Source organism: Astatotilapia calliptera, chromosome 1, assembly GCF_964374335.1.
Source record: "Astatotilapia calliptera chromosome 1, fAstCal68.1, whole genome shotgun sequence".
Classification (NCBI taxonomy): domain Eukaryota; kingdom Metazoa; phylum Chordata; class Actinopteri; order Cichliformes; family Cichlidae; genus Astatotilapia; species Astatotilapia calliptera.
The window spans coordinates 23,183,248-23,208,482 of record NC_137422.1 but is presented as its reverse complement, the minus strand read 5'-3'; the positions used below and the strand labels follow the sequence as shown (position 1 = coordinate 23,208,482).

Here is a 25,235-nt window from a genome sequence, read left to right as displayed (position 1 = left end):
ATCAGCCTTCTCCACCCATTTCACTGATACCTGAATAAAAAACTGTACAGAAACTTCACACAAAAAATCCCCCAGTTAGTTGTGAGCAGTTTTACTGCTGGGTACTATCCACGTACGGTTCACAGTCCTCTGAAAACCACAACATCAATGAGACAGCACAAGAGCCATCACAATTCACAGGTTATTGCCCATAAAACAACATGTGTGACCTTGAGCTTGAGCACAGTCCTGATAAAGTCTCACTGGGTGATCACTGTGTGCAGCTTTCACTAAAACATGACTGACACTGTGCAAGCAGCAGGAATTCTTGGGAAAATGAAAAATTCCTTGTAAGGTGACAAATATGACCCTCATCTAAAGCAAAGCCTTGGTGAAGATCGATTAGCTGATCACTGTTTATAAGTTTGCTTAAATTCTGTACAAATCTATAGGAAGAGCAGCAATTCCTATGAATTGTGGGCAGACAGACAAGGGCAACTGGGCAGACAGATGCCTCCTCGTGACATTAGACCTTCAAGGTTCGTAAAAATGTCACCTAATTATCTCAAAACAAGGGGGATACATTCCGACTACCTAAAAATTGTTCAGAGAAGTTTTAAAAATATGTCTGATAAATACATATTTGAGTTTTAAAAATCACGGTACACAGCCAGAAACAACATCTTGTTTTATCTTTACAACCCAGTGCAGATGTTAGCAGAGACTACATGCAGCAGAAGTGTTTTAATGAAAAACACACTTCCACACAAGTTGATGTGCTACTTCAGTCTTGATTAACAATGATGAGTAGGGAAGTAGAAATTTTAAAAGGGCAAATAAGAGTTGATTATAGTTGCAACACTAAGGGAAGAAGGATGAATTAATGAAAGCACTACATAAACAATTTCAGTTCCACTTGATGTTTCTTAGGAAATTTAAGAAGTCATAAACTCCACTGTGGAAACTGTGACAAAACCTTTTCTTTGATTACCCTCATAAAGAGTAAAGTTAGCACTTCATTAAAGTGTGGCAGTTATCCCACCGAGGGTAGTTTTCTTACATAGTTCCCAGCACTTCTCTTACCACTGAATTTCACCATTGACCACAAACTCGTGCTGAAAGCAAACATCAACTTCTTTGTCAAACTGACCTAAACTTCATGTTCAGGATGAACAATGAGGAAAGCTAGGTCTCCAGCTTTGGTCCAAAGACCACAAACAGTTTTCAGCGGGAGAAAAGTGGCACATCAGGGGAGAAGTGCAACAAGGAGCAACTTCCTCTCTTACTATGACATTCACAGAAGCTGTGAGCTTTGAATTAGAGCCCCAGGGTCACACGATAAATACTGAGCTCTACTGTAATGCCCTGGGAAACTGACTGTAAACCTAACCTTTGGTACATGCTATTGTCTGCCTGCTTATCTACCTTTGCTGTGCTAAAAATGGCAGAGATGTATCACATGTCTCAAATGCAAACCTGAGGCGGTCAGAGATTTCCAGGGAAGGCTCTTGCAATGTTTTGAGTGGTTTCTCGCTAAGGAGACGGCCCTGACGGGGATAACAGCTATTATTTTTTTGTTTTTTAAATAAGTGCACTTGCTGAACTTTTATATTGTACCATTTGTTGGTTTAATTTTTCCAATATGCATCTTCTATCTCATTAGTGACAGAATTTCATGCTCCTGCTGTTAGAACATGAATTCAACAAATCATTAGGCACAGTCTGAGACTCTAAATCCATATTTCCTAAATTTCCTTCAGCAGATTCAGATTATATACCAGTGTATGTGTTTAGACGTGTGTTTGTGTGCTAGTCTAAAGCCACCACAGGGTTCATATCAGATTCCCTGCCATGCTGCTAAATGCACCCCCGGTCAGAGAGCACTTGCATACATTTGTGCGACCAGTAGAAATGCAGAATGTCATTTAGTACACACGAAGACCGTGAGTGTAGCAGCCAACTCAACACAGAGCTTTTGGACCGGAACTTAACCTTACAGTTAGCGCACTGCATGCCTGTTCCCATATGAAAGAGCCTTCATACTAAATTTGTAAGTCTCAAGTTACTGAATTGCATTTTGACTCACGCACTGTGCACATGTTTTTTCAGCTTGGTTGAAGTCAACCTCTAAATAATTTCAGATTTGCTCATCTTCATTGAAAACACTGAGAAACTTGCAGTGTCCTGGTTCTATAGCTCTGTAGCCTGACAAAAGCAGTGAATGTAAGCCATTTACATTCTCCGATCCAGTTTTCAATAGATACCGAACACCCTGTCCATGACTCAGGATGCTGAACAATATCCTATTACTACCACTACTACTCTGTCCTTCACTCAGTTTTAAGATCATAAACTAAACTATTAAATATGACGTTCAAGTACCAATTTAGTCTCAATGTATAATAACAATGTTATTTGGACAGCATAGATATCAATCACAGCTGTACATATTCTGATCAAATGTCAATTATTTAAATGTATTATCAGCAGGCAAGACAGTCTCACATTTCAAAACAGCTGGTGTGCTACAAAAATGGGCTCATTTATGCAATTTCCCAGTTAAGATTATGGAGGAGGAAGATAAGCTTGTTACTCTTTAGAGAGCCCCCAATGGTCTAGGCCCCAAGCGTTTGTCTGGCACGCTGATTCAACAACTTCTGTTGCAACTGAATAAAAAATAAAATAAAAAAAATTCAAATTTCACTTTGTTATTTAAAAAATATAACAGAATTTTCCTTTGTGTATTTAACAATTCTTCACCAAGTTAATGACATTTGCCAGGGGTATAAAAAGAAAGCTTTTCTATAAAGAAATGTTTCAGACTTTGTAAAAAAATACCACTTGTCCAACAAGCTTCATGTATTGGTCACTATACTAAACATCAGAACACAAATGTAAATATAGTGCCTACTTACTGATGTCATCTTCGTGATAAATGACAGAGTGGAAGGGCACACTCCTGTCCTGTAGGTATCTTTCTGAAGGTTCAACATAGTATGTTCCTTGTTGGGTTTTAATGAAGCCCTCAAATCGCCCATCAACCAAAGAGCCATGTGTCAGTGTGCCCTTTTCTCCTGAAACATAAGAGGAGGAGGGTCAGCAGATGAAGACACGTCATTTTTTTGTGTAGCCTAAAGTCGCAAGTAAATTGAAAAAAAGACTAACATGCCAAAGTGGACAAACAAACAAGCACTCGAACCAAAACTGTTAAAAACAAACAAACAAACAAACAAAAAACACATGAAAACCTGAAAACACAAGCGAGAAGAGGAGAGAGAGAGATGGCGATCAATATGAGGAATAAAAATGATGATGATGATAGATGAAGAAGGCTTGGCTTATATAGGTTTCTGTTTTACGGTTTTGTCTGTTGTACTGCTTCTAGAGTATGAGGTTTGCTTTTTTGTCAGGGATTTTTTCTTTGCTTGTTTTTTTTTTTCACTTTTGGATTCCGACTTTAAGTCTTTGATCGCCGTTTTTGTTTTATGGGTTTTTCATGTTATGAATTTCAGTTTTGTGATCCGTTTGATTAAAGTTTTGATTTTTATGAATGTTAGTTTTACTTCACTGCCTGTTCCTCCCTCTGACTCATTTCTGTATTAGTTTATTAGTTCCACTGTTCCCTAGTCTGACGTCTTCTTAAGCGTCACAGTTCACATCAATATTTTCTCATTTAGTCATTTCCTGTTTTGCTTTGAAATGAGGATTTTGCATCTTATTCCTTTATTTCTACTTCTGTTCAGATCAAGATCACCTCCTCCAAAGGATCTGGCTACAGTGAGCTTTGGACTGCTCCCCAGTGCAGCTGCCATGCACAAACGAACTGCACAACAGTGCCAAAAAAAAAAAAAAAAAAAAAAAGGTTTGATTTAAGGTAACTACAGAGCACCGGTGTGAAAACAACTTTATTCACGCTGTGCTTTTCCTGCTTTGTTACATGTGTGGATTAGTTATGCATCATGAATAACTTTAAAATGTTACTCAGTGGTTTAAAGAAGCTGACTTCTTATCAGCTCAGAAAATATTCAAGGAGTATACACCTCTCCTCCCCATCTGTTTGTTTGATGCAGACCAATCACTAAAAAACAAACACCCTTGTTTTTCCTCCTGTTCATTTGAACTCTACTGGAAACAGGCAGCAGGAAGATGTCCAGGAAGGGAGGGAAATAAGAGCAGCAGGAAGAACTGGAAAAAAAAAGAAGCTAAAAATAAGTCTTGTGAGATTTGGCTTGTGATTTGTTGTTTACTCTGCACATTTAACAACGTTTCATCAATTGAGAAGTCACCCAAAAGGTAATACAAATAGGCTTTGAATTGAAAAATAACAATGCTACAAATCAGATACACTACCTTTAAAAGACACACACACACACGCGCAACTCAAGACTTACCATACAGTTCTCCACTATAAATATGTGATGTATCAATCGGGTTCTCCTCCCCTGACACCTCAATGACAAGATCTGGAGAAAACAGCTTTGAATCCCTCTTCATCCGCAAGTTAAAATGTCTGAAAAGAAGAATAGGAAACAATGTCCAATTACATTAAATGTCTAACACCACATTCAAACTTTGTACATTCCTCTGACTGTTGTCCACATTTACATGTGGACAACAGTCCTGCAGACAGACACTCATAATTCACAGTGTTGACAGTGTTTTTGTCATCCTCTTACTGAAAATTTTTAGAATAAAGGACCACAAACACTGGAAATCTACGACAGGAAGCTGAGAAAGCAGCCTTATTTACTTCACTAATGTTTACAGAGGTTCACCGTTCTAGTGTTGTTACCGAGTAGGCAGCTCAGTGAGTCAGACGAATTATGTCACAAGGAAAACCACATGAACCTTGCAAGTGCACAGACACTGTTTTATGTAACACTTTCAGTGGAAATGATGAGAATGATGTAAAAGGCAAAAAGGCAAACGTCACATGGCGCTCACATGAGGCACTTATGAGAAGTTAGTGGTTCTAAGGCTTGAGCAGTTCAGATGCAAACTCCTTATCAGAAATCTCCTGACAAATTATAAATTCCTCCACATGACTCAGTATTAACCTTAAATGGCTCAAGACCTTTTTGGCTTTGGTGTGTTTACACAATCATCAGTAAGGCCAAAAAGCTGTTCACAGCAGGAAATCTTTAAGCTAAAGTAGGCTGTTTAACAGATTTTGAAAGTACTCCACACCTTTTTCTTTTTTTTTTTTAACTCATTTTAAATACCACAGTTGCCCTTATAGGCAGGCATGGTAATGAGATTAATCATAGTCGGGCAGGATGTGTGCATGTTCTTCAATCCCTCAGCTGCACATTAGTCTCCAAACCAAAGCTAAGATAATCTCAGGTCATAGAGGACATAATACTACTGAGAACAAAGTGTATGCTGTGAAGTTTTCTTGATGTTCCAGTATACAGGTTTGTTTCAGACTAAGGATCTTACAGTAACATTTCTACACAACAATCATGGAAACATTCATAGAGCAAAACAAAATGAAAACACAAAATGCAAATAAATGCTCTGAGCAGTACAACGTGTCAGGGAGTGTCTGGCAGAGTTAGAAAGCAAGGCATTATTCATGGCTCAGACAGTTCAGGATTTCCCTCCCCAGGATGACTTTTTGACCTGCATTCAGTTTTTCCCAGTCCAGTTTTCATTTCACACCCCTTTTTTATTACTGTTTATTTTCCATGTATTGGTTCATTGTACCAAATGATATGCTGAATGAAACAGCCTTGCTTTTGGTTAGTATTCAGTTTGGTAAAAACTTTGTTATGTCATTAGGAATGCTTTTTATAGATACAAACATGTATAATAACCTAGACGGATCAAGTAGATTTGCAGTCAAACACAAGCTGGCCTCGTCTACAGATTTTCTGCCCAAAGAGCATTTCAGCTGAAGCCAAGAGAAAGAAAAAGGATCAAATATTTGACACAGAAGAGGAGACGATGAAATAAGAGAACTGCTAAACCTGTACGACAATGGCTGCAACATGACCTGCTGTTTGAAGTCGGCAGTGTTACACAGAGATAGCAACAGATACAGTATAGTTTCCTTGGCTTATTACTCATACTGGCACTAAAACAATAAATCTGCCTTCATAAATATAATTCCGGTCACAGCCAAAGCAAATTATTCACTTAGAAATATAACCTGCACTGTCATGTATTTAGAGTTAGTCATCAGGGATTGAGACACTGTCTGTGGTTGGGTTCAAAAAGAGAATGACTAGTTGGTAAGAAGCCTTACAAAGTCTAAAACCTAACTGCCTACTTTGCAACATTTGCCTCCTCATCTTAGAAGTTAACACCTCTGCGACAACTTCCCCACAGCAGCCAGGTGTACCACTGAAGTCACAAACCACTGGTTATTCTGTTATAAAAAACTGTTCTACACTTAGGATGTGGCTGCTCTTGTTTCTGAAGCAGTTGAACAATACAGTTTTGGCAGTGTTTCCTGTGTATCGAGAAGCTTGGCAAAGAGGAATCGTGGGTTACATCTTTTGTATTGCAATAATAGCAAAAAAGGTGTATAGAAATACACTAAAAAGCATCTAAAAGGCTTTCCTATTCAGAATTTCCATCCCAAAGTTCATGAAGAAACAGACTGCAGGGGCTCAATCATGTCTGCCACAAGTCGTTGACACCCATGTGAGTCAAGGTTCAGAGCGCAGCAACTCAGTAAAGGAGCTTAGTGTGTTCAGAGAACAGAGAAGCAGGAAATCCGAAGAAAGGGGAGAAAACAAAGCAGTAAATGAAGAAGTAAGACTTGAACAGTTGGCTTGGGCTTTGCAGAACAATGCAGCTTAACTGCACCTGTATATGTGATTTAGCTATCTTAGCAGGTTTAGTGGGAAGCATGTCTCTCCTGCAATGTGTGGAAAAACAAACACATTTAGTGTGTTTCTAATCACTAAACTATAAAGTGCCCTAGACAAAAAAGAGAAAGAAAGAAGAGACCAGAAAAAATACCAACAAATCAACATGGGCCGCAAGACAAGAAGAGAGGAATCCAAGGATAAACCCAGTGGTACTCGTCTCACAGCAGCAGCTCACTGCTAAATTATTCAGACAAATCCCAATTGCTGAACATACTGAATCAAGCATCTGACAGTCATCCACTGCTTAGTAAGCAGGCCAAGCACACAGAGATGGGGTGCCCTCAAGACATTTCTACAGAGAAAATTCCAACTAAAAAGGGGGCAATACCTACTTATCACTACATAGAGCTCTATTTACAATATTAAGTCGCTTGGTCACAATGAATCATCGTAAAATCATAGTATTCCCAAATTACTTAATTGGAAGAAATCAAATCAGGTCAGAAGTTGTTAAATATCAGTGCAGAAAGTGGGAAACAAGGACAACGAGAGGAGAGTAAGAGATGAAATCAAGACATAACTGGGAAGCAGTCCTAAGAGATTCTGGTTAAAGTGGTAAAATGTGGTATGAACCTTAACTTTAACATTCATTAATGGATAAGCTGCATTGTTTGACTGCTTCAATAATAATAATAATAATAATAATAATGTTTTTTGTCAAATATTTTTATAATTAAGGAAAAAAAACACTTATGCGTCTTATTAATTCATTATTAAGCTATAAACTACAAAGAAATGTGAATTATATCACAATCACAAGCATTGCATTAGCACATGCTTGCTATGGCACTTCACTTTGTAAAGAAGCCCTACACAGAGACCCTGTGACTTGCCTTCTTCTGTCACCTGATCTGGCCACAAATACTCATGCGAGTGGGCATACAGAAGAACGCTTTTCTCTCGTTACAACAAACCTCTACAGTGCCAAACAGCCTGGCCTTGAGTTTTCACAGAAGGGAGAGTGTTAGCCTTAATTTGCACACACTAAATGAATTCAGTCAGGACATAAGACACAAGCTTAATGTCAAGTGGCATAGTATTATAGTCTGTGGTACAGCTACTTTTATTAATATTATTGCTCAGCTTTGAAAAACTGAAAGAAAGTGGTCAATTATTAGTTCACTTTTTGTTTTGTTTTTTTTACCACATCTCTGTAGCTCCTCATCTCTGCTACAGGTTAATTCAATTCAGTTTTATTTATATAGCACCAACTCACAACAACAGTTGCCTCCATACACTGCATATTAGAAGATAAAGACCCTACAATAATACAGAGAAAACCCCAACAATCAGATGACCCCTAGGAGCAAGCACTTGGCGACAGTGGGAAGGAAAAACTCCTTTATCAGTAAGAAACCTCAGCAGAACCAAGCTCAGGGAGTTGCAGCCATCTGCTCTAGCTGATTATGGATGAGGAGAAGAAAAGAAAATAAGTTCTAGTATGCAATGCGATGTGAACATCAAGCCTCAAGACCTCTTAGTTAAATCTAGATATTTCTAACTGGCATGATAACTAGCAACTGTCAGACATGTCTAGTAAATTATCTTGTACAAGTAATACCTGACACACAGTTTTAATATGTGCAAAGGTTTCTACACTCCATGTGATACTGCAGAAAACTGGACACTTTATAACTAAGTGTCCACTTATTTCAAAGAAAAATCTAAGAAACTTTTTAGAACTCAAATGTAACAGGTAGGCAGCATTATCTGTGCAGTTCTTGCTCCTTAATGCTTCCATAATATAAATCATACTGATGTACAGCAGGTATACTGCAGCCGTTTTTGGAAACTGCAGTATGCTCAGAGAGTTAAAGTGGTTATCTCACCAAAACAGGCAGTAGAGCTACATGACTTTTCAAACTAAGTTTCGCTTTTGCACAATGTGCAAAATGTCTAGTCTACAAAAATGAAATAAGCCTGCAAGTGTGAGCTTCTTCATTTAGAACACTCAAATTTTACTCATATGCTTCAATATAACCTCAAACAGACAACTGTGCCATGTAAAGTAAAAAACTCAGTTCAAACTAAAAGTGGAAGCATGACAAGCCTCCTTCGCACAGTGGAATACGAACAGTGTGTCTCCTTAAATTCGGAGCCTCAGACCAATCTCAGTTCCAGGGCCATAGATAAAAAGCTGCCTCACTTTACAGTGGCAACCTATATAACAAGACAGGGAAGTAATTGAAGGAAAGCTCATACGGTTAAAGAAGTGATATCCACTTACGCAGTCAAAAATCCTGGATTTAGGATGCTGAATACAGTCGATCCCAAGCATGAACCACCCAGCCTTATGTATTTGTGGAGTAAGCAGTGGACCATTTACTGCTCCTACTGCTGCAGATTCTAAGGCTTTTACTTACAAGTGAGCTTTTATGATTCACAAATGATGCAGATGATTGAGCAGAATCTTTCCTATAAGCTGAATTTTTTTGAGAGGAGATCATATTTTCTGGCCAACCCAATAAGGCAATGCTAACAAGTTCTGCAAGATTCAGCAACAACTGGAAAAAGCGCAAAAGCTGGGTAAAAAGCCACTGGTATCAATATACCAAAAAACTGAAAGAAAGGACAAAAGAAAAAAAAAAAAGAATTAAAAAAAATAAATAATAATAATAATAATAATAATAATAATAATAATAATAATAAGGAATGAAACAGTATCACTGCACAAAACGTCAGTAAAAACATTAGCGAATATACTGGAATCAGAGTTTATAACCGCAACTAATTTAAATATTTTTTAAAAAGGAAAGAAGAGACAGGGGGAACACGCTTCAGCTGATTCATGAATGTTTGAGTTGCATAGTTTGCATCTTCCCTACTGGCAACATGTGTTTCAAACCCACAAACACAACAACCAGCTGATCTGCACAGACTTAGACAGAACATAAATGAGTAATCCATAACCTGTGACAATAAAACAAGATTATAAACTGTATTGTCATAATATTTTAGCAAGTACTCATAAATAACTACACATAATAAACAGATGCTTGTTTCATGTGCCTGAAAAAAATATTGGCCAATATATTGGAATTTAAAATCACCAAATATTGGTATTGATCTTAAAAATCATTCAGGGTCTAGTTTCATAAATGTATTCACATAGACGCGGCTACAATAAATAAACAAACCAATCAATGTTGCTCGTCTTTGGTTTTGTTGAGCATTTACACAGTTTTGTCTTACAGTGCCTCTTTATTCAGTAAATATACCTGTCTCACAAAGACATGGACTGCATGGACACATTTAAAATGATTGGATGTCATGCTAAATTAGAAATTCATTCGTGTAGATTAGGAATAATACAAGCTCCAAATTATTATCATTGTGAACATTTTGACCAAAAGAAGGGAACCTGTGGCTAACAAGGTAGACCAGATCCCTGGTTCTTCCAGTCTACTACTGCATCCCAGATTTCAAGTTAGTATGCTTCAGAAAAAGCAAGAAAAAAACAAGTTTTGTTTCAGTTCTTAGCAAGGCTCAGCCAGTCAGGTATCACTAGCAATACAGCATTTTGTTTAAATTTTCTTTGCACTTAAAACACATTCGTGGCTAGAGCCTGCTCACTCCTCTGTGTATGCCTTATTTAGTGAGTCGCAAATACACAACAGTGGCAGTACAGATTAAAAATAAACGGTTTCCCTATCATTTTATGTTCAGTGTCCCCATTTGGATTGCTAACAACGGGCTTTCTGGGTGGAAAATCCAAGTTGAGGGGGCATTTGTCAAAAAACATTCCAACTGGGAACTCACCATACAAGTCAAAGTGTCCTTGGGCAAGATATTGAAACCCAAGTTGCCCCAATGTATCCACTGGAGTGTGAGTATGTGAATTTTAGACAAAGCGCTTAAAAATGCAAATGTTAAAGCCCTGCGTGAATGTGTAAATGAGGCTGTCACAGAAAGTACTCTGATTAGAAAAACACTAAAGTAGTATGAGTCCGATTGCCATTTTAAAAACAAATGTTTAAATTCTTAATAACCTTTTGAAAACACACCTAAAAGTACCTTCTGCAAAATGAATTAACAGCATTGACTGCTTTAACTGCGTTTCACAAGTTCATGTGAAAATGTGTAATTCTTACACATTTTTGTTGCAGAGTGTTGTTCCTTTACAGGAGATGGCAAAAATTCAGCTGATACAAATCTGGGAACATTTGTGTTGTTGCCCGTTTCCAAAACAAGGGTGGCACCACTGCACTCAGATGACATGGGTTTGATGAAGGGTCATCCTTGGATAATGTATATAAATGAAAACTGAATCTCTCAGGTTAAAATGAAACATGAAAAAACCTGAGTTTGAACTTTGAGCAATGAGTCTTATCTTAAGGACTATAACTAGTATCTTAGCCAAATAATAAAGAGATATTTTCCATTGACCTTTCTACAACTCCCTCTCTCAGCTCAGCTCTGTATATACAGCCACAACCAACACAAACTGAAACCATGGTGAGCAAATTAATTTCCACAGTAATTTATTAGCTGTACATACTTAATAAGAAAACAAGCCATGTCTTATCTTGACGGGCAATCACCAAGCATCACTGATCTCAAATATCACCGCCCATCTCCAAGATGATAATAAGAGTTAGAAAGGAAAATCAAATTATACTAATTATACTACAAATTATACAAAGCTATTCTTCTTAGCTCTTTTGCAATTCCTTGGTATGTACTGTATGTCTGCCAGTATGATAACACTGAAAAAACATTTCATATTGGCTGCAGCTCTAGTTTTAACAGGGAACCAGCATAACCAAGTCACAAAATACACAATATGTCATGTATAAAGGCATTAGGCAACAGAGCTTGCACTTATCAATTTGACAGGCAAATATACGGCTTGCTGATCATCCATGCAAAAAGGTGCAGTATAATCTTGCAGTGGCAACAAAGTGCACACAGACCAAGACTAGAAAAACCAAAACCTGATAAATATCACCACAACACACAAAGCAGTAAGAATTTATGAAAAGGTGTTTCACATTACTAAAAAAAAAAAACCAAAAAAAAAAAAAAAAAAAAAAACCCACTGAGTAATAAAAATAAATACTTCTTGTTTGATCCTAGGGCTGGAATATAAATTACTGATCACAAGAATAATAGACTTGGACATGAACTGAGTCAGCACAGAAAGAAAGAGTGACTACATGAGGAAGGCTGTGTGTGTTTCTACTTAAACTGACCTTCCGTGTGCATGGAAGTCCAGCTGCACGGTGCTGTCTTGAGGAGAGAGCGCCCTTTTAGCTCTCTGGTGACGGCTGTGCAAGGCTTCTGTGTCATATGATAAACCCTCATAGTGGCGAATATACTTGTTCAAAGGGTTCCCAAACTGACCTGAAAGAGAGTTCAACAGCTTTTTAGTACTGGTCAACAACAGTATCAAAACGAATAGGTTTTTATATTGTTTTATTAATCAAATGATAATTAAAATTTCATTCACGTATCGCTGACATTTTTCCACTGTAGATTAGCATGTAATTCTGAGATAATTCGTTTTTATCATTTCTATCCATGATTTTCCTGACGTGCCAATCTTTCAATGGAAATGGCCTATGGAGCAATCGATCTCTACAATACTGGCTAGCTTTAGTACAAGCCCGCACTCGCTAAACATGCTTAACAGGCTTATTCAGCCAATTGCTATAACATCCCCTGAGGTAAAACCCTACCGGCATCCATACCGACCCTTTTCTTTGTTCTTTTCACAAAAACAAAGCTAGTGTTCAGTTTAAAATACAAGTGAGGAGCACATGATACGATCAGGTGACGAGGGTCTGTTTCAGTAGTACTGTATAGCATTGTGTGAGCTTGTTGCAGGCTGCTTAAATGCTAATCTACATTCAAAGGGGTGTGTGTGTGTGTGTGTGTGTGTGTCCATCTATCTGTCTGTCTATCGGTGTCTGTGCAACTCTGGTGGCCTTAAAAAAAAATCCTCAGCTATGACTCGATTTAAGGATTTGTTAGTAAGATCAAGTTCTAATCTTTTTGTACTGTAGGATTTTCTGCACATGACTAAGAGATACCTAGACTCAAAAATGCAAAAATAGATGATGTAGATGCTCCACATTATCTGCATTTTTACGTTGCACTGTTCTGTTGACAACTACATAATTTCCATGTCAGTGGGAGGCATAACTCCCCATACAGGGAGAGGCTGCTCCAGGCTAGCATGAACTTGTCTATGAATGCACTTAGAAAATATTTCAACAACCATCTTCTTTAGTCTCATTAAACAAGGAAAATAATGTTTGCAAACTACACAGACAACACAGATCAACCTTTGCAGGAGGTCTCACCAACTTCATTCGTATATTATGTATATAATGAAGTATGCAGTGTGTGTGTGTGTAAGATATCATGTCACATTTGACCTCTTTATGTACACGGTTTCAAAAAGAATGCTGACAGGTATCTCCGGATGCCTTCACGGTAGAAAAACATGTTCCTAAAACAACTCTGAGCTTGTATGATAAATCAGTCATGCTCTCCATCTAAAGACTCTGGAATGAAATCTTTTAGCTTATGTTAAGGGTTACAGAGTTAAGCCAGTTGTAAGAGCAGGTTAACATTTTATGCAGCTTTCAAATACCTGAGAAAACTATCACTAACAAAAAATGTACCATCTTACTGCAACCCACACACACACACAGGTTATTGTTGCAAAACAAATACAAGAACCACGCCAAGAGCGCAAACGTCCGCCAAGGCAGCTCACTCTCTGGGCAGTACTTACTTTTAAGGGAGTAGTTTTGTATTTTCTATATATTCATTGTGTTTTCTTTGTTTGTTTTGTTTTTAATATACTTTATGTTTGTAGTGCAGTGAAAATATGGATATGGCACACTTTATTTTAATTAAGACCTTGAAGACCTTGGTGGATGTAAGCCAAATTTTAAATGATTGATAGCAGTACCCCACTCCACCTCCCACAAAAGTCGATCAAAATTCACCCAAAACTTTTCAAGCTAATCGTGTTTACAGGCAGAATGACATGCAAGCAAACATTACCAAAACCTCCTGGGCAGCGATAAAAGGTGGAATTGTAAACATAAACAATATAACAAAATGTAATGTTGTTTTACTTACTAAAATCTCTATATAACTCTTGATTCCCATACACAGACATCTTACTAAGCAGGTTTTTTTCATGTTGTGTGTAAACATCACATCCTGAATGTTACAAGCCTGAAAAGAATCTAAAATGCAGGCAGCTACACAATGTTGAAAAGGTTAAAAAGACACTTCCTTCTCTCAGTGACAACAAAGAATTCAAATCAACTATATTTAATATAACTACTATATATATATTATATTTATTATATATATTTTATATATTTTATATTTTATATATATTTATTATTATATATATTTATTATATTATATTATATTTATATTATATATATTATATAAATATATATATATATTTAATACAACTACTCTTTATTACTAAAAATGTGTTGATCAGGATGTTTCAGGAAGTTAAACCAGATCAAATAGGTTTAAACATCAAACCAGTACTATCTGAGTTAATTTGTTCCACGTCATTGCATACCTCACAACTCATACCACACACACACACACACACACACACACAAAATCCAAAAAAGGTAAAAAGCGAGGATTGCTCTACTCGCATGTCAACATTCCAGCCAAACTGAAATACAACATTGACTGGACTACCTAAATTGTAGCCATAAAATACACTGCATTCTTAACATAAAGTCATCACTACCATGTGAATATGCATGTATTTAATTTCTATCCAGTTTTATTTATATAGCACCAAATCAGAACAACAGTTGCCTCAAGGTGGTTAACATGTTAACGTAAAGACCCTACAATAAGAGACAAAAACCCAACAGTCAGACAATGCCCTATGAGCAAGTCCTTGGCGATGCTGGGAATGAAAAACTCATGGCTCAAAGGCTCATGGAGGGGCAGCCATCGCCCCAACTGGTTAGGGGTAAGCGGAGGAAGACAGGAAAAATGACATGATGTTGTGTATGTGATTTATAACATAATGTACACAACCTTTATGTGTATCTATAATTTATAAAATAGCATGCACAAAAATTGGAATTCAATTGAGATTTTTAATGCATTTTGATTTCCAGTGGTTGCAAAATACATTACTTTCAAAATGAAGCTCTTAGTTGCTTGCATTAACATCTCTATTAATACCCTACATTAATCACATCAGTTGGTTCCTTTGGATTGCTTTCTTTTACTTTTATTCTTCTTCTGTTTTTTAAAACATTTTCCATTTTTATTGTAACAATAAAAAAGTACAATAAATCATTATGTGACAATACTATCCAACACTATTAGGAACTACATAGTTCACTTCAGACTGATAGCAACAAAAAATTCATTTAAACTGCCAGTGAGTTTTACTGAAAAGGCATCATCACTACAGAGCAATCTGTTTTCACTCTCAAGTCCTGCAGGAAAGTGCAAGACAGAGAGAGAGAGATAAAAAACCTGCTGACAGGAAGCAAAGACATGGTCACAGCATGGATCAGAACTGAGCTGAGCCTCGCATTGCCATGCACGCTGGGTCCTGGCAGCCCGGCTAAGACAATATCTCAGGCACCCGACTAAAATGTCTCTCCTTAACATTTTATATCATACAGTACTGAAAAAAAAATTAAGTGGGTTGGCAAAAACCTGTAGGCATCAAGTCCACAACAAAAATTCACTCTACATTACTCAAAAAATGTCTGCAGGAAGCTGTGACTGTGAGAAGGCCAAGTAACAGCAGCTGTGCGAAAGTGAAATAACCTACATTACATGAAACACAGACTTCCTCGAAAATGTCTGGGCATGTAAACAGAGTAAGATTGGTTGTTGCATGTCACGCCATCATTACTAACAAGCTATCAAATTGCAAACTCAATTGCAATGGCCCCTCTTACATCAAACATATCTTTCAGAGGTACATGTGGAATGACATAAAGCCATTTGTTTGAAGCTTTGTGGAAAAACATTTTTTAAAAAACAACTGAGCTTGTATAATAAATCAGTCATGTTGTACATCTGAAAACTCTGGAATGCAATCTTTTAGCTTATGTTAAACTGATAAAATAAATTAATTAATAAAATTTAAAAAACACAAAGCGTGAAGTTTTGATCAGGACATTTCTGGCCCCACCTTCCCGATCCCTTTCAAGAATATAAATAGTGTTTCCTCATGTTGGTGTTCACATCAGTGGACACACCGCCTACAACTGCAAAGCTCTCCAGCAAGTAGTGCGGTGCTCTGAACGGATAATTGGAGGTGAGCTTCCCTCCCTCCAAGACATCTACAGGAAGCGCTGCCTGAGGAAAGCGGGGAGGATCATCAAGGACTCCAGTCACCCCAGCCATAAACTGTTCAGACTGCTTCCATCAGGAAGGAGGTTCTGCAGCATCCGGTCCCGTACCAGCAGACTGAGAGACAGCTTTTTCCACCAGGCCATCAGACTGCTGAACACGTCATAGACACCTCAGCTTCACCACTGGAACTTCAACATTATGCACTCCACACTGTATATAAATGCCACTCGTTTTGCACATATTCAACTCTGTATATTTTATATATTTTATTATTATTATTTATTTATTTATTTATTTTTACTATTTAATTTGTAAAAATGTGTATACACACACACACACACACACACACACACACACACACACACACACGTAGGAAAATATTTAGTATACACATCCAGAAATGCATACACTATTATATATTGTACATATATTTATTAGTTTCAGGTTGGCCATTCTTGTATTTTGCTCGTTTGTGTTGTTGTGTTTGCACATCTCTGTTGCTTGTGGGGCTCGCACACAAGAATTTCACTCGCATGTGCTGTGCCAGTGTGCCTGCACATGTGATGTGACAATAAAAGTGATTTGATTTGATTTGATTTGAAAGCTCAAAATACATTTCTGATCAGACACAAAAAAAAAAAGAAAAAGAAAAAAAAGGTAAAGTTGTGAGATGGAAGCAGGGGGGAAAAAACGTAGTCACTTGAGTCACAATTTCACTTGTGCTACTGCAAAAAACAAAACAAACAAAAAAACGCCAGTACAGATGTTTTATGCAAATACGTTGATGCACTTTGTACTTAATCTTGACATGTCAAATGAAGGTTTTAAAGACATAAAGAAGATTAATGTGTAATCACAATGAAACAAATCTGAAATAAGCCAAGAAACTGAATTATTTATAATGACAGATTAAGCAATTTTTCAAACACAGCAGCAATATTTTGCCACAGGATATTAGAACTTTTTAATGAAGGTTTGACAGATGTTAAAAAGTGAAAATTGAATAATAATGTACCAGCTATCTTGCCAGATTATACAATTATATGAAAGTAGCACAGCAGCTCATTACCAACACAAGGCAGAAATCAATTTCTATTTGGTTTTCCTGTCCTGATTCTTCATGACAGCCCCCAGCTCTCAATAAATCTGTCACTGCCCTCACAGATAATAAAACTTCACAGGTGTAGTATCTGCAGTTAATCACATGCACACATTTTACACTGTGAGCTTAAGCTCGTCTGTCTTGGTGTTTTGTGAAGCAGGTGGTGTAACTGTACTAAATCTGGAAATAACCCCTTAGCGATGATTTTATTTTCATTTACACACAAATTATATCTATTTTAATATCACCAGTTACACAAAATCACAGTTTTGCTCTGTTTGTCTTACAAATGTTGATGCCTAAAGTACAATTAAAGTACCAATCTGACATACTGTAGAAAATATGTTATTAAGAAGGGCCTGGACAAAGTTTTGTAAGGTGGTTAAGTTATATTAAAACTTATAATATATCGACACCCAGGTAGTTACTCATCCACGGTAAGAACGGGATATATATCATCTCTTTCGACCAAATGCTTGAGTCAGCAGTAGAAAAAAGTACCGTATTTTGCTTCAGGTGCCTTTCTGACGGATGCAACTGCTTGTCACGCAGCTTCATACCTAACCTGCTTTTCACAGACTGTCCGACAAAACGAAAGTTTTTTGTTAAACTAGTCTCAAATTATTCTAGCGACACTAAATATTCATGGTAACAAACATATTCGGCAGTAAAACTCTTGTTTATAGACGTTAACAGTGTAAAGATTTCCCACTAAGCAAGTGACTGAAAGACAAGCCCCCCCTCCTCTACTACAGGAGTACTTAACCTGTATCAGCCAAACATAATTAATTAACCAGATAACAGCTAATACAGATTAACTACACACTGTAAACAACAACAACAAAAAACACAAACAAAAAACACACACAAGTTAACCGCAGTCTCCACAACATTAGCCAGCCAGCTAGCTAGCAAGTTAAACTGTCGACAGTACAACTACACGATCCGATTAGCGCTAGCTCTACTGACGAGCTCTAAAGACTTTCTCTGTTAGTCAACGGCAAACTTACCTGCAATATCGTGTAGGCAGCAAAACAGAAGAATTAGTTTGACAAATTCCATAGTGAAATGCCCTGTAGTCCCGCTTAACCAGCGAAGCTACACAGCGATACCCCTGACAGTTGCTTGTTTCGATTTCTGCCACACTTAAAGACAGAGTCGCCCTTCCTAGTTAGCTGTGACTCCCATCGCAAACACCGGCAGCTCTACCTCTCCAACAGCGCTACACACTGTCATAAACAGAGAGAGACAGACAGGCAGGCACTACTCCCTTCCGGTGTATGGGGCCAAAAGATATGGACACACCCGCTGTTCTGCGTTTCTATAGTATTGCGATCGTAGGTTGAAAGATACGTGAAAACAACTGGAAAAAAACACTACTGAGCTTTACACAACGCCACCAAAATGTGTCTGCTCCTGTGCTGAAAACACGCACTGATCTGCTGTTTACTGCTTGCACACATTATTTCCGGGTTTAAAAACTAAAGATTTAACTTTGTGATAGTGAAGTTATACATTTCCTGTTTCTCTGTCTATGTAGACTGCGCTGTAAATGCAAGGTACAGACTGCTCTGAGAGCGAGGATTCGCAACAAACCGGTCTGTAACATTAGCATAAAGAGAACTCGGGAAAGAAAGGATTAGTCATTCGTTTTTAATGATTTTTTTAAAGAATGAAGTTGAAATGTACTAATGAATCTCGAAGTACTATTTCGAGATTAAGTAGATACAAACTAAAAGAAAAAAGTTACAAAAATACAATTTGAAGAAAAAAATGAAATAATATTTTGACAGTATACATATTTATCTGTTTATTGCTTTGTGCAACCGCATGGTAACCGTGTAAAAGAGACATCTGTAAATTGCATCTGTAATTGGACCAGCAGGTAAGTATAAGGGTATATAAATTACAGAGAAACACTGGCTTTCTATACCTGTACCACCTCAGCCAGAAGGATTATTCTAGCTGCAGTGTATACAATTTATTGTACCCCGCAAAAGTCTGCAGTGTTCTTTGGGTGATGAAACCTATTTGTTATGTTCTGATTCACTAATGTTGAAATCCAGGCTCTGGGGAGGCCACTCTATGACTGACAATGTGTCTTTTCTATCCAGGTGTATTTTTATTGCATCGACAGTGTGTTTGGGGTCGTTGTCATGCTGAAAAATTAAGCCATTGCCAATAAAAATGCTTTGGTACTTTTCTGTGTTTATGATTTCATCAGTTTTGCCCAAATTCTCAACAGCAGTGGCTGAAATACAGTCTCAAACCACTGCAGGCATCTCACTGTTGCACCTCTCTCCTGAGCTGCTCTAATTATGACTTGAACCCAAAATGTCTCATTTGGATTCCTCACTCCATCGGGCCTGTTGCAGCTGATTTTCAGCTCAGTTCTTGTGTAATCTAGCATACCTCAGCCTTTTCTCCTTGTTTCCCTTTCGTAAGAATTGCTTCTTGAAAGCCGCCCTTCCGCTGAGATAATTTCTGATGAGGCTTCAGTGAACAGCATCAGTGATCAGCTGAAGAGACAGATGTATTTCCAATGCTGAAAGGACACAAGTGTCTTGCATTAGAGAATGCTGAGGCTTGTAATACTAAAAGAGAGATTATGCATATAGCAGGATCTAAAAACAAGTGAAAACAATACACAACATTGTTTGTGGGCATGTAACAACAACAACAACAAAGAAATCAATGCAAATAAAGAATTAGAACTGAAAAAGAAAATGTGTAAATTACTGAGACAGGAGAGAGATGGACTTCCAAGTTTGTTTGTTCTTTTTGCAGACTAGAAAATTATGGGCAGCCACATCACTCAAAATGACAAAACAACCCCCCCCCCCCCCCCCCAAAATAATAATAATAATCTGACATGTACTTTGCTGTTAATGTTAACATACAATTCGCAAGGGTTATGTTTACGTATGAAAGTAAGGGGTATGTCACTTGTATTTTTAGGCGATAACATGTGGTCATTTTTGTTGTCTGTCAGTCTGCAACCACAAAATCTAGGTGCTTCACATCCCAGAAGTGACTGTGACTGACATCCTGTGACTGGCCTATAAATAATTCTCAGTTTTGATGCAGACTTCAAAACAGATCAAAACAGGGATAATCTTTTGTGTGAACCTGTCAAACTTATAATAATGGCCACGTAAAACGACCTTTTTCCTTAGCTGCCCACTTCTACATTCCTTTTCATGTAGCTCCACTGTGATATTGAGAGCCAAACCTCTTATCAAATATAACACTTTATTAAGAATTTTTTGTATATTTCACTTTTGCAGCTTTTTCTGGGTTTTGTCATTATAGGACGTTACTAAATACTATCTGTGGCAGAAATTTATGCCTGTAAAATCTGTGCTGAAACCCTAAATTGCGCTTCTTGTGCTAGATTGAGTATTTTCTCCCACCCAGTGTCTATAAAACGTTACTACACGTGGGATCTATAACTGTCAGATGTGGTTTTTGTTGCACAGCCAGAGCTCTATCTCAAGAATTTCCAGTGTGGGAAAATTTAATCTACTCAAAGATTACTCCGTTTTTGTGCTTTTTAAAATTTATTTATGTATGTATGTATGTATGTATGTATGTATGTATGTATGTATGTATGTATGTATGTATGTATGTATTTTTATTTATCTTTTTTGTATTAAAAAATAGACAAGGATTAAAAAAGTAGACACAAAAGTATACACTAAACTGTCAAACAACAAATTAATAAAACACATCCAACAAAAAGTATACTTTGTTGTGAATTTTTAAAACTCACAGACAGTGACAACCTCGCGATATCCAAAGTTGGACCTGGGAGGTCCAGCTACGCGAGATCACGCAATACAAATGCGCGTGCACTGGGACGCAAAGCGGTCACGGCTACGCCAGGCTCTTATCAATTTACGAGTACTCGTAAAAGTAACCACCTGAACATTTTAGCGCTTTGAAAGGCAGCCCGACTATTAAGTTATTCTACATGTGATTCAGCTGATGCAAATACTTTTAAATGTTTTTAATTTTTATTTATTTATTAGATAAACGCAAAGCTCTCACTTTCAGCTCGTCTGGGACGCAACGTTAGTTTCAAACTGAGAAATATTCTACATTTTATATATTTATTTATGTTTAAGTAAATGACAGATAAATGTTAAGGCGTGAAATGTAAGCTTGTCACCATAGTGGTAAAATGGTGTGTAGACACGTAGATTAAGTAACACGTCGAGTGGGTCACGCGGTTTAATGTGAGTGATAAGCTTTAGAGTTTACAGAATACGAGGTGACCCAAAACGCACCACTGGTTGTCTGCCGCCCCCCTCGTTCGGCCTGAAAGCAATTCACTCTGGTGACGTCACTCGCAGAGTTGTCATGGCGTCTTTGGGACCGAAGCTACCGCTGCAATTTAGCTAAAATCTGTCGACAACTCGTAAACCGAAATGGAGAAAAATGCAAACTTGCATCGAGACGCTGACGGGAGCTCTTTGTGTGCTACGATTGCGGGAGAAATGGGCGAAGCTGCTACTGTCGCTGGAGTGAAAGGAACAGCCGACAAATGCAAGAATAGTGAGGCTCCTCTCTGTAGTTTGGTTAACGTTAGTTATAATATCAGCACCACAACCGATGGTGCTCCCAGTAATGTCACTTCCAGTACCAGTGCCGGGAAGTCTGACGTGCAAGAAGTGGTCGAAGTCCTCCCCGAGCAGCAGCAAGAGGAGGGATACGAGAAGAAGAAGAAGAACGCCGAGGCGAGCGAATTGTGGTCGGGGTCCGATCAGATCAGTAACGGGATGGGGCATGACTCTGTGGTGGCCGCAAAAGACAGCCAGGGTGGTGCCTCAAAGTTGGTAAACAACAAAACCGACGCCTCGTCCTCACCTCCCGATAAAGAGAGCGCAGATGTGCAGGCTGAGGTTTCCGCCAGCGGAGAAAGTGAGCCGACAAAACTTGCCAAACCGACTAATCTGTGTCCGGACAATGCAAACACAGAAAACGTCAAGTCGGGGCTGCCCGCTGATAACGCCTTATCAGAGGGATTGCCGAGTGGGAGTGACCCCGATCCCAGTCTCGGTGGAGAGTCTCGAAGCATAGATTCACTCGAGTCCTTCTCCAACCTCAACTCCTGCCCCAGCTCTGACCTGAACAGTGAGGGGCTGGAGGAAAGAGGACTGGCCTTGGCCCTGCAGAACGAGTACGGGGCTGATGGCACGAAGAGTTCATATGCGAAGGACAGGGCCGCCGGCCAGTCCATATACCACATTAAGTGGATCAAATGGAGGGAGGAGAATACGCCGATCATCACCCAGAACGAGAATGGCCCCTGTCCATTACTGGCCATCATGAATGTCCTTCTGCTTGCATGGAAGGTAAAGGCTTGGAAATGACTGTGGATCAATGCAAACTTGATTTTGCACTGATATAATTAGGCAGATTTCTTAATGCATCTCTGAGCTCTGACAGGTTTCATGCCTTTATAAAGAAAAAGTGTATTAAGACTTAACTTAATAACACAACTGTCAGTCTCATCGCTCTGCATTATCTTTTTTTTTTTTATTAATTTCAGCCAAGACACGTCTTTACGTGATTTCACTAGTTAAACCATCATGCCCAAATGCCTTAAGTGCTTACAGGATATATGATGTACGTATCTTTTACATATTTGTCCCGCTGTGTTGTTTTTAAAAATTACTAATGAACTATGGCTCCGCATACGTCTGTTGCAGGTTAAGATGCCACCTATGATGGAAATTATAACTGCTGAGCAACTGATGGAGTATCTCGGTAAGTCTTTGTAATCCTGACAGCACTTAGTCTCCCATGTGTGTTCAGTGACAAGTCCAAAAAGCAGCATAATCCAGTGGCAGTGTCTTGGGCTGCTCCTACAGCATCACACTAACCTGCATTTGGAGTGGCGCCCATGAGTCCATGCACTTGTAAACATAGAAGCCTGCAAAGCCACTGAGTTTCAGTGCCCTCATAAGCGTTCTTGTGTTTCATGTCCTCTCTAATGAGCAGTTACATGCAGGTCATATACAGTGTTGGGAAGGTTACTTTTAAAATGTATTCCACTACAGATTACAGAATACAGGCCCCAAAATGTATTTTGTAACGTATTCCGTTACGTTACTCAATGAGAGTATTCTGAATACTTTGGATTACTTAATATATTGTCATGTTTTTTACAACTACATGAATGTACTATTGCTGTGTGATTTATTGAGGGTTACTCGCCATACCAATACCAACTGGATGTTTAAATCTTAACATAAAATGAGTAACAGTAGGGTGGACATTAGGTAAGGCTGCGCTTTTTTGCAGCGATCTCATATAGAAAACTATTCTGAGCGTATATAAAACAGGTCAAACCGAGGTAAAGGGTCCTCTGGCTAATACGCCGGGTTTCGTGTCGGGCTCGTAGCCGAAAACTGGCTTTACTTTGTTGTGTGGGTCAACTTTGCTAGCGAGAGACAGAGAGATGCGTTGGAAGGCTGCTCCAAAGGAACTTATTGTGTCGGAGAAAAACAGGAACACAGTGTACAGTCCTACAGTCCTAATAGCTTACTTACAACTGGGCTTGTCAGGCACTCTTTTTGGCTGTAGTGGTTATTATTATATTTACATGCTTCCATCTCCCGTTTCTGCTCGGTGACAACTCGTACTTTTCTCCTTTTTCCTCCCTCCCTCCCTCGCTCGCACATAACGGGTATGGCAGTCCATTCTCCCTGCAGCACGGACTACACTGCCCATGAGGCTACATTCTTTAGGGTGATGCCTGTAACACTCTGCCTATTGCCTTCATATTAAATCATTTTTAAAAATATTTCTTCATGTCATTGTGCAAGTAGAGGTGACATGAGCCACAAGATTGAGACACAGGCATTAGAGCCTCTTAATGCGCGTTTTGTTTGGGTTTCCACCAGTGTGGAATTACCAAAAATAGAGAGAGCATAGCCTAACATATGAAACAGGAAAAGACCGCCGTGTAATCCATTTATTTCAACAAAGTAACTGTATTCTGAATACCACCTTTTAAACGTTAACTCTAACGGAATACAGTTACTCATATTTTGTATTTGAAATGCGTAACGGCGGTACATGTACTCCGTTACTCCCCAATACTGGTCATATATATATATATATATTATATATATATAGCAGCACAGGGGAATCCCCCATCAGCCAGTCTCATGCTGCTGCAGAGGAAACAGGAGCTGTGTCCTGTCATTCATAACTAAAATTAAACTTCAAATATCAAAATAAAGTGTCACATTAGCAAGGGGCTCTTCAGAGGTAGAGTCACCGATCCACACTTGTGTCACTCTCCAGTGCACAATGATCCACGTAAGGTTTTACAACAGATTTACTAGGATTACTTGTGTGTGAGACATACCTCGTCTCCGTTGATCACACTGACAGACAGTGGCAGATTTGTGCGGCTTGATCACTATGTGCATTTAAAATTGCTGTGTGCGTGTGGTAACTCGTGCTTGCACATAATTGCGGCACACACAGTCTTGCGTAGCGTTAAGGGGCTTCTGGATAGCCTCTTTGTCGTAACACGTAAACACCAAGCTCAGAAGTGGTGTTTTTAAAAGGCCAATGGTTGAGTATCACAGCTCACGAGTAAGCAGCGTAGCATGCCAGAGATCCGGCAGATAGATACAGATATTAAGTGACTGTCAGGGATCAGTGAGTCAACAGGTCAGCAGTGAGGGGTTTTCCCAGTTGTGGACTTGCTGTAGTAAAAGCAGTCAGCTGGCAGGCCCCCTGCTGGAAAAAATCTTGACTTGCACTAAAGTCTTTGTCAAGGCTGTCCAGTTCAGCAAGTAAGACAGAGGTGGTTTTTAGGCTACTGTCTGATCAAACATTTTGTGAAAAGCAAGCTTGTGTTTTACAGTTGTAGAAGACGGCAGCAGGGCTATACCAAGCCCGAGTGAATGCATCCGCTTGCTTTTCCGGTT

General features: G+C 38.5%; 2 protein-coding genes across 3 annotated transcripts in view; one reads left to right on the top strand and one right to left on the bottom strand.

The window, feature by feature from the left end:
* Window positions 1-18,554, bottom strand: part of adam10a (ADAM metallopeptidase domain 10a) — a 35,333-nt gene extending 16,779 nt beyond the window's left edge. Inside the window, exons 1-4 of the mRNA XM_026168891.2 lie at window positions 18,294-18,554; window positions 12,050-12,200; window positions 4,371-4,489; window positions 2,895-3,053 (exon numbers count right to left, since the gene is read on the bottom strand). Of these exons, the coding sequence (XP_026024676.2) occupies window positions 2,895-3,053; window positions 4,371-4,489; window positions 12,050-12,200; window positions 18,294-18,345 (481 nt within the window). The 5' untranslated portion in view covers window positions 18,346-18,554. The remainder of the gene's footprint in view (window positions 1-2,894; window positions 3,054-4,370; window positions 4,490-12,049; window positions 12,201-18,293) is intronic.
* A 3,016-nt stretch (window positions 18,555-21,570) lies between these two features.
* The window catches only part of mindy2 (MINDY lysine 48 deubiquitinase 2), a 29,617-nt gene continuing 25,952 nt past the window's right edge, over window positions 21,571-25,235 (top strand). The window contains exons 1-2 of one of the 2 annotated variants that reach the window (XM_026168879.2): window positions 21,571-22,640; window positions 22,998-23,055. In XM_026168879.2, the coding sequence (XP_026024664.1) occupies window positions 21,714-22,640; window positions 22,998-23,055 (985 nt within the window). In that variant the 5' untranslated portion in view covers window positions 21,571-21,713. The remainder of the gene's footprint in view (window positions 22,641-22,997; window positions 23,056-25,235) is intronic. The other variant, XM_026168871.2, reaches the window with a different exon arrangement.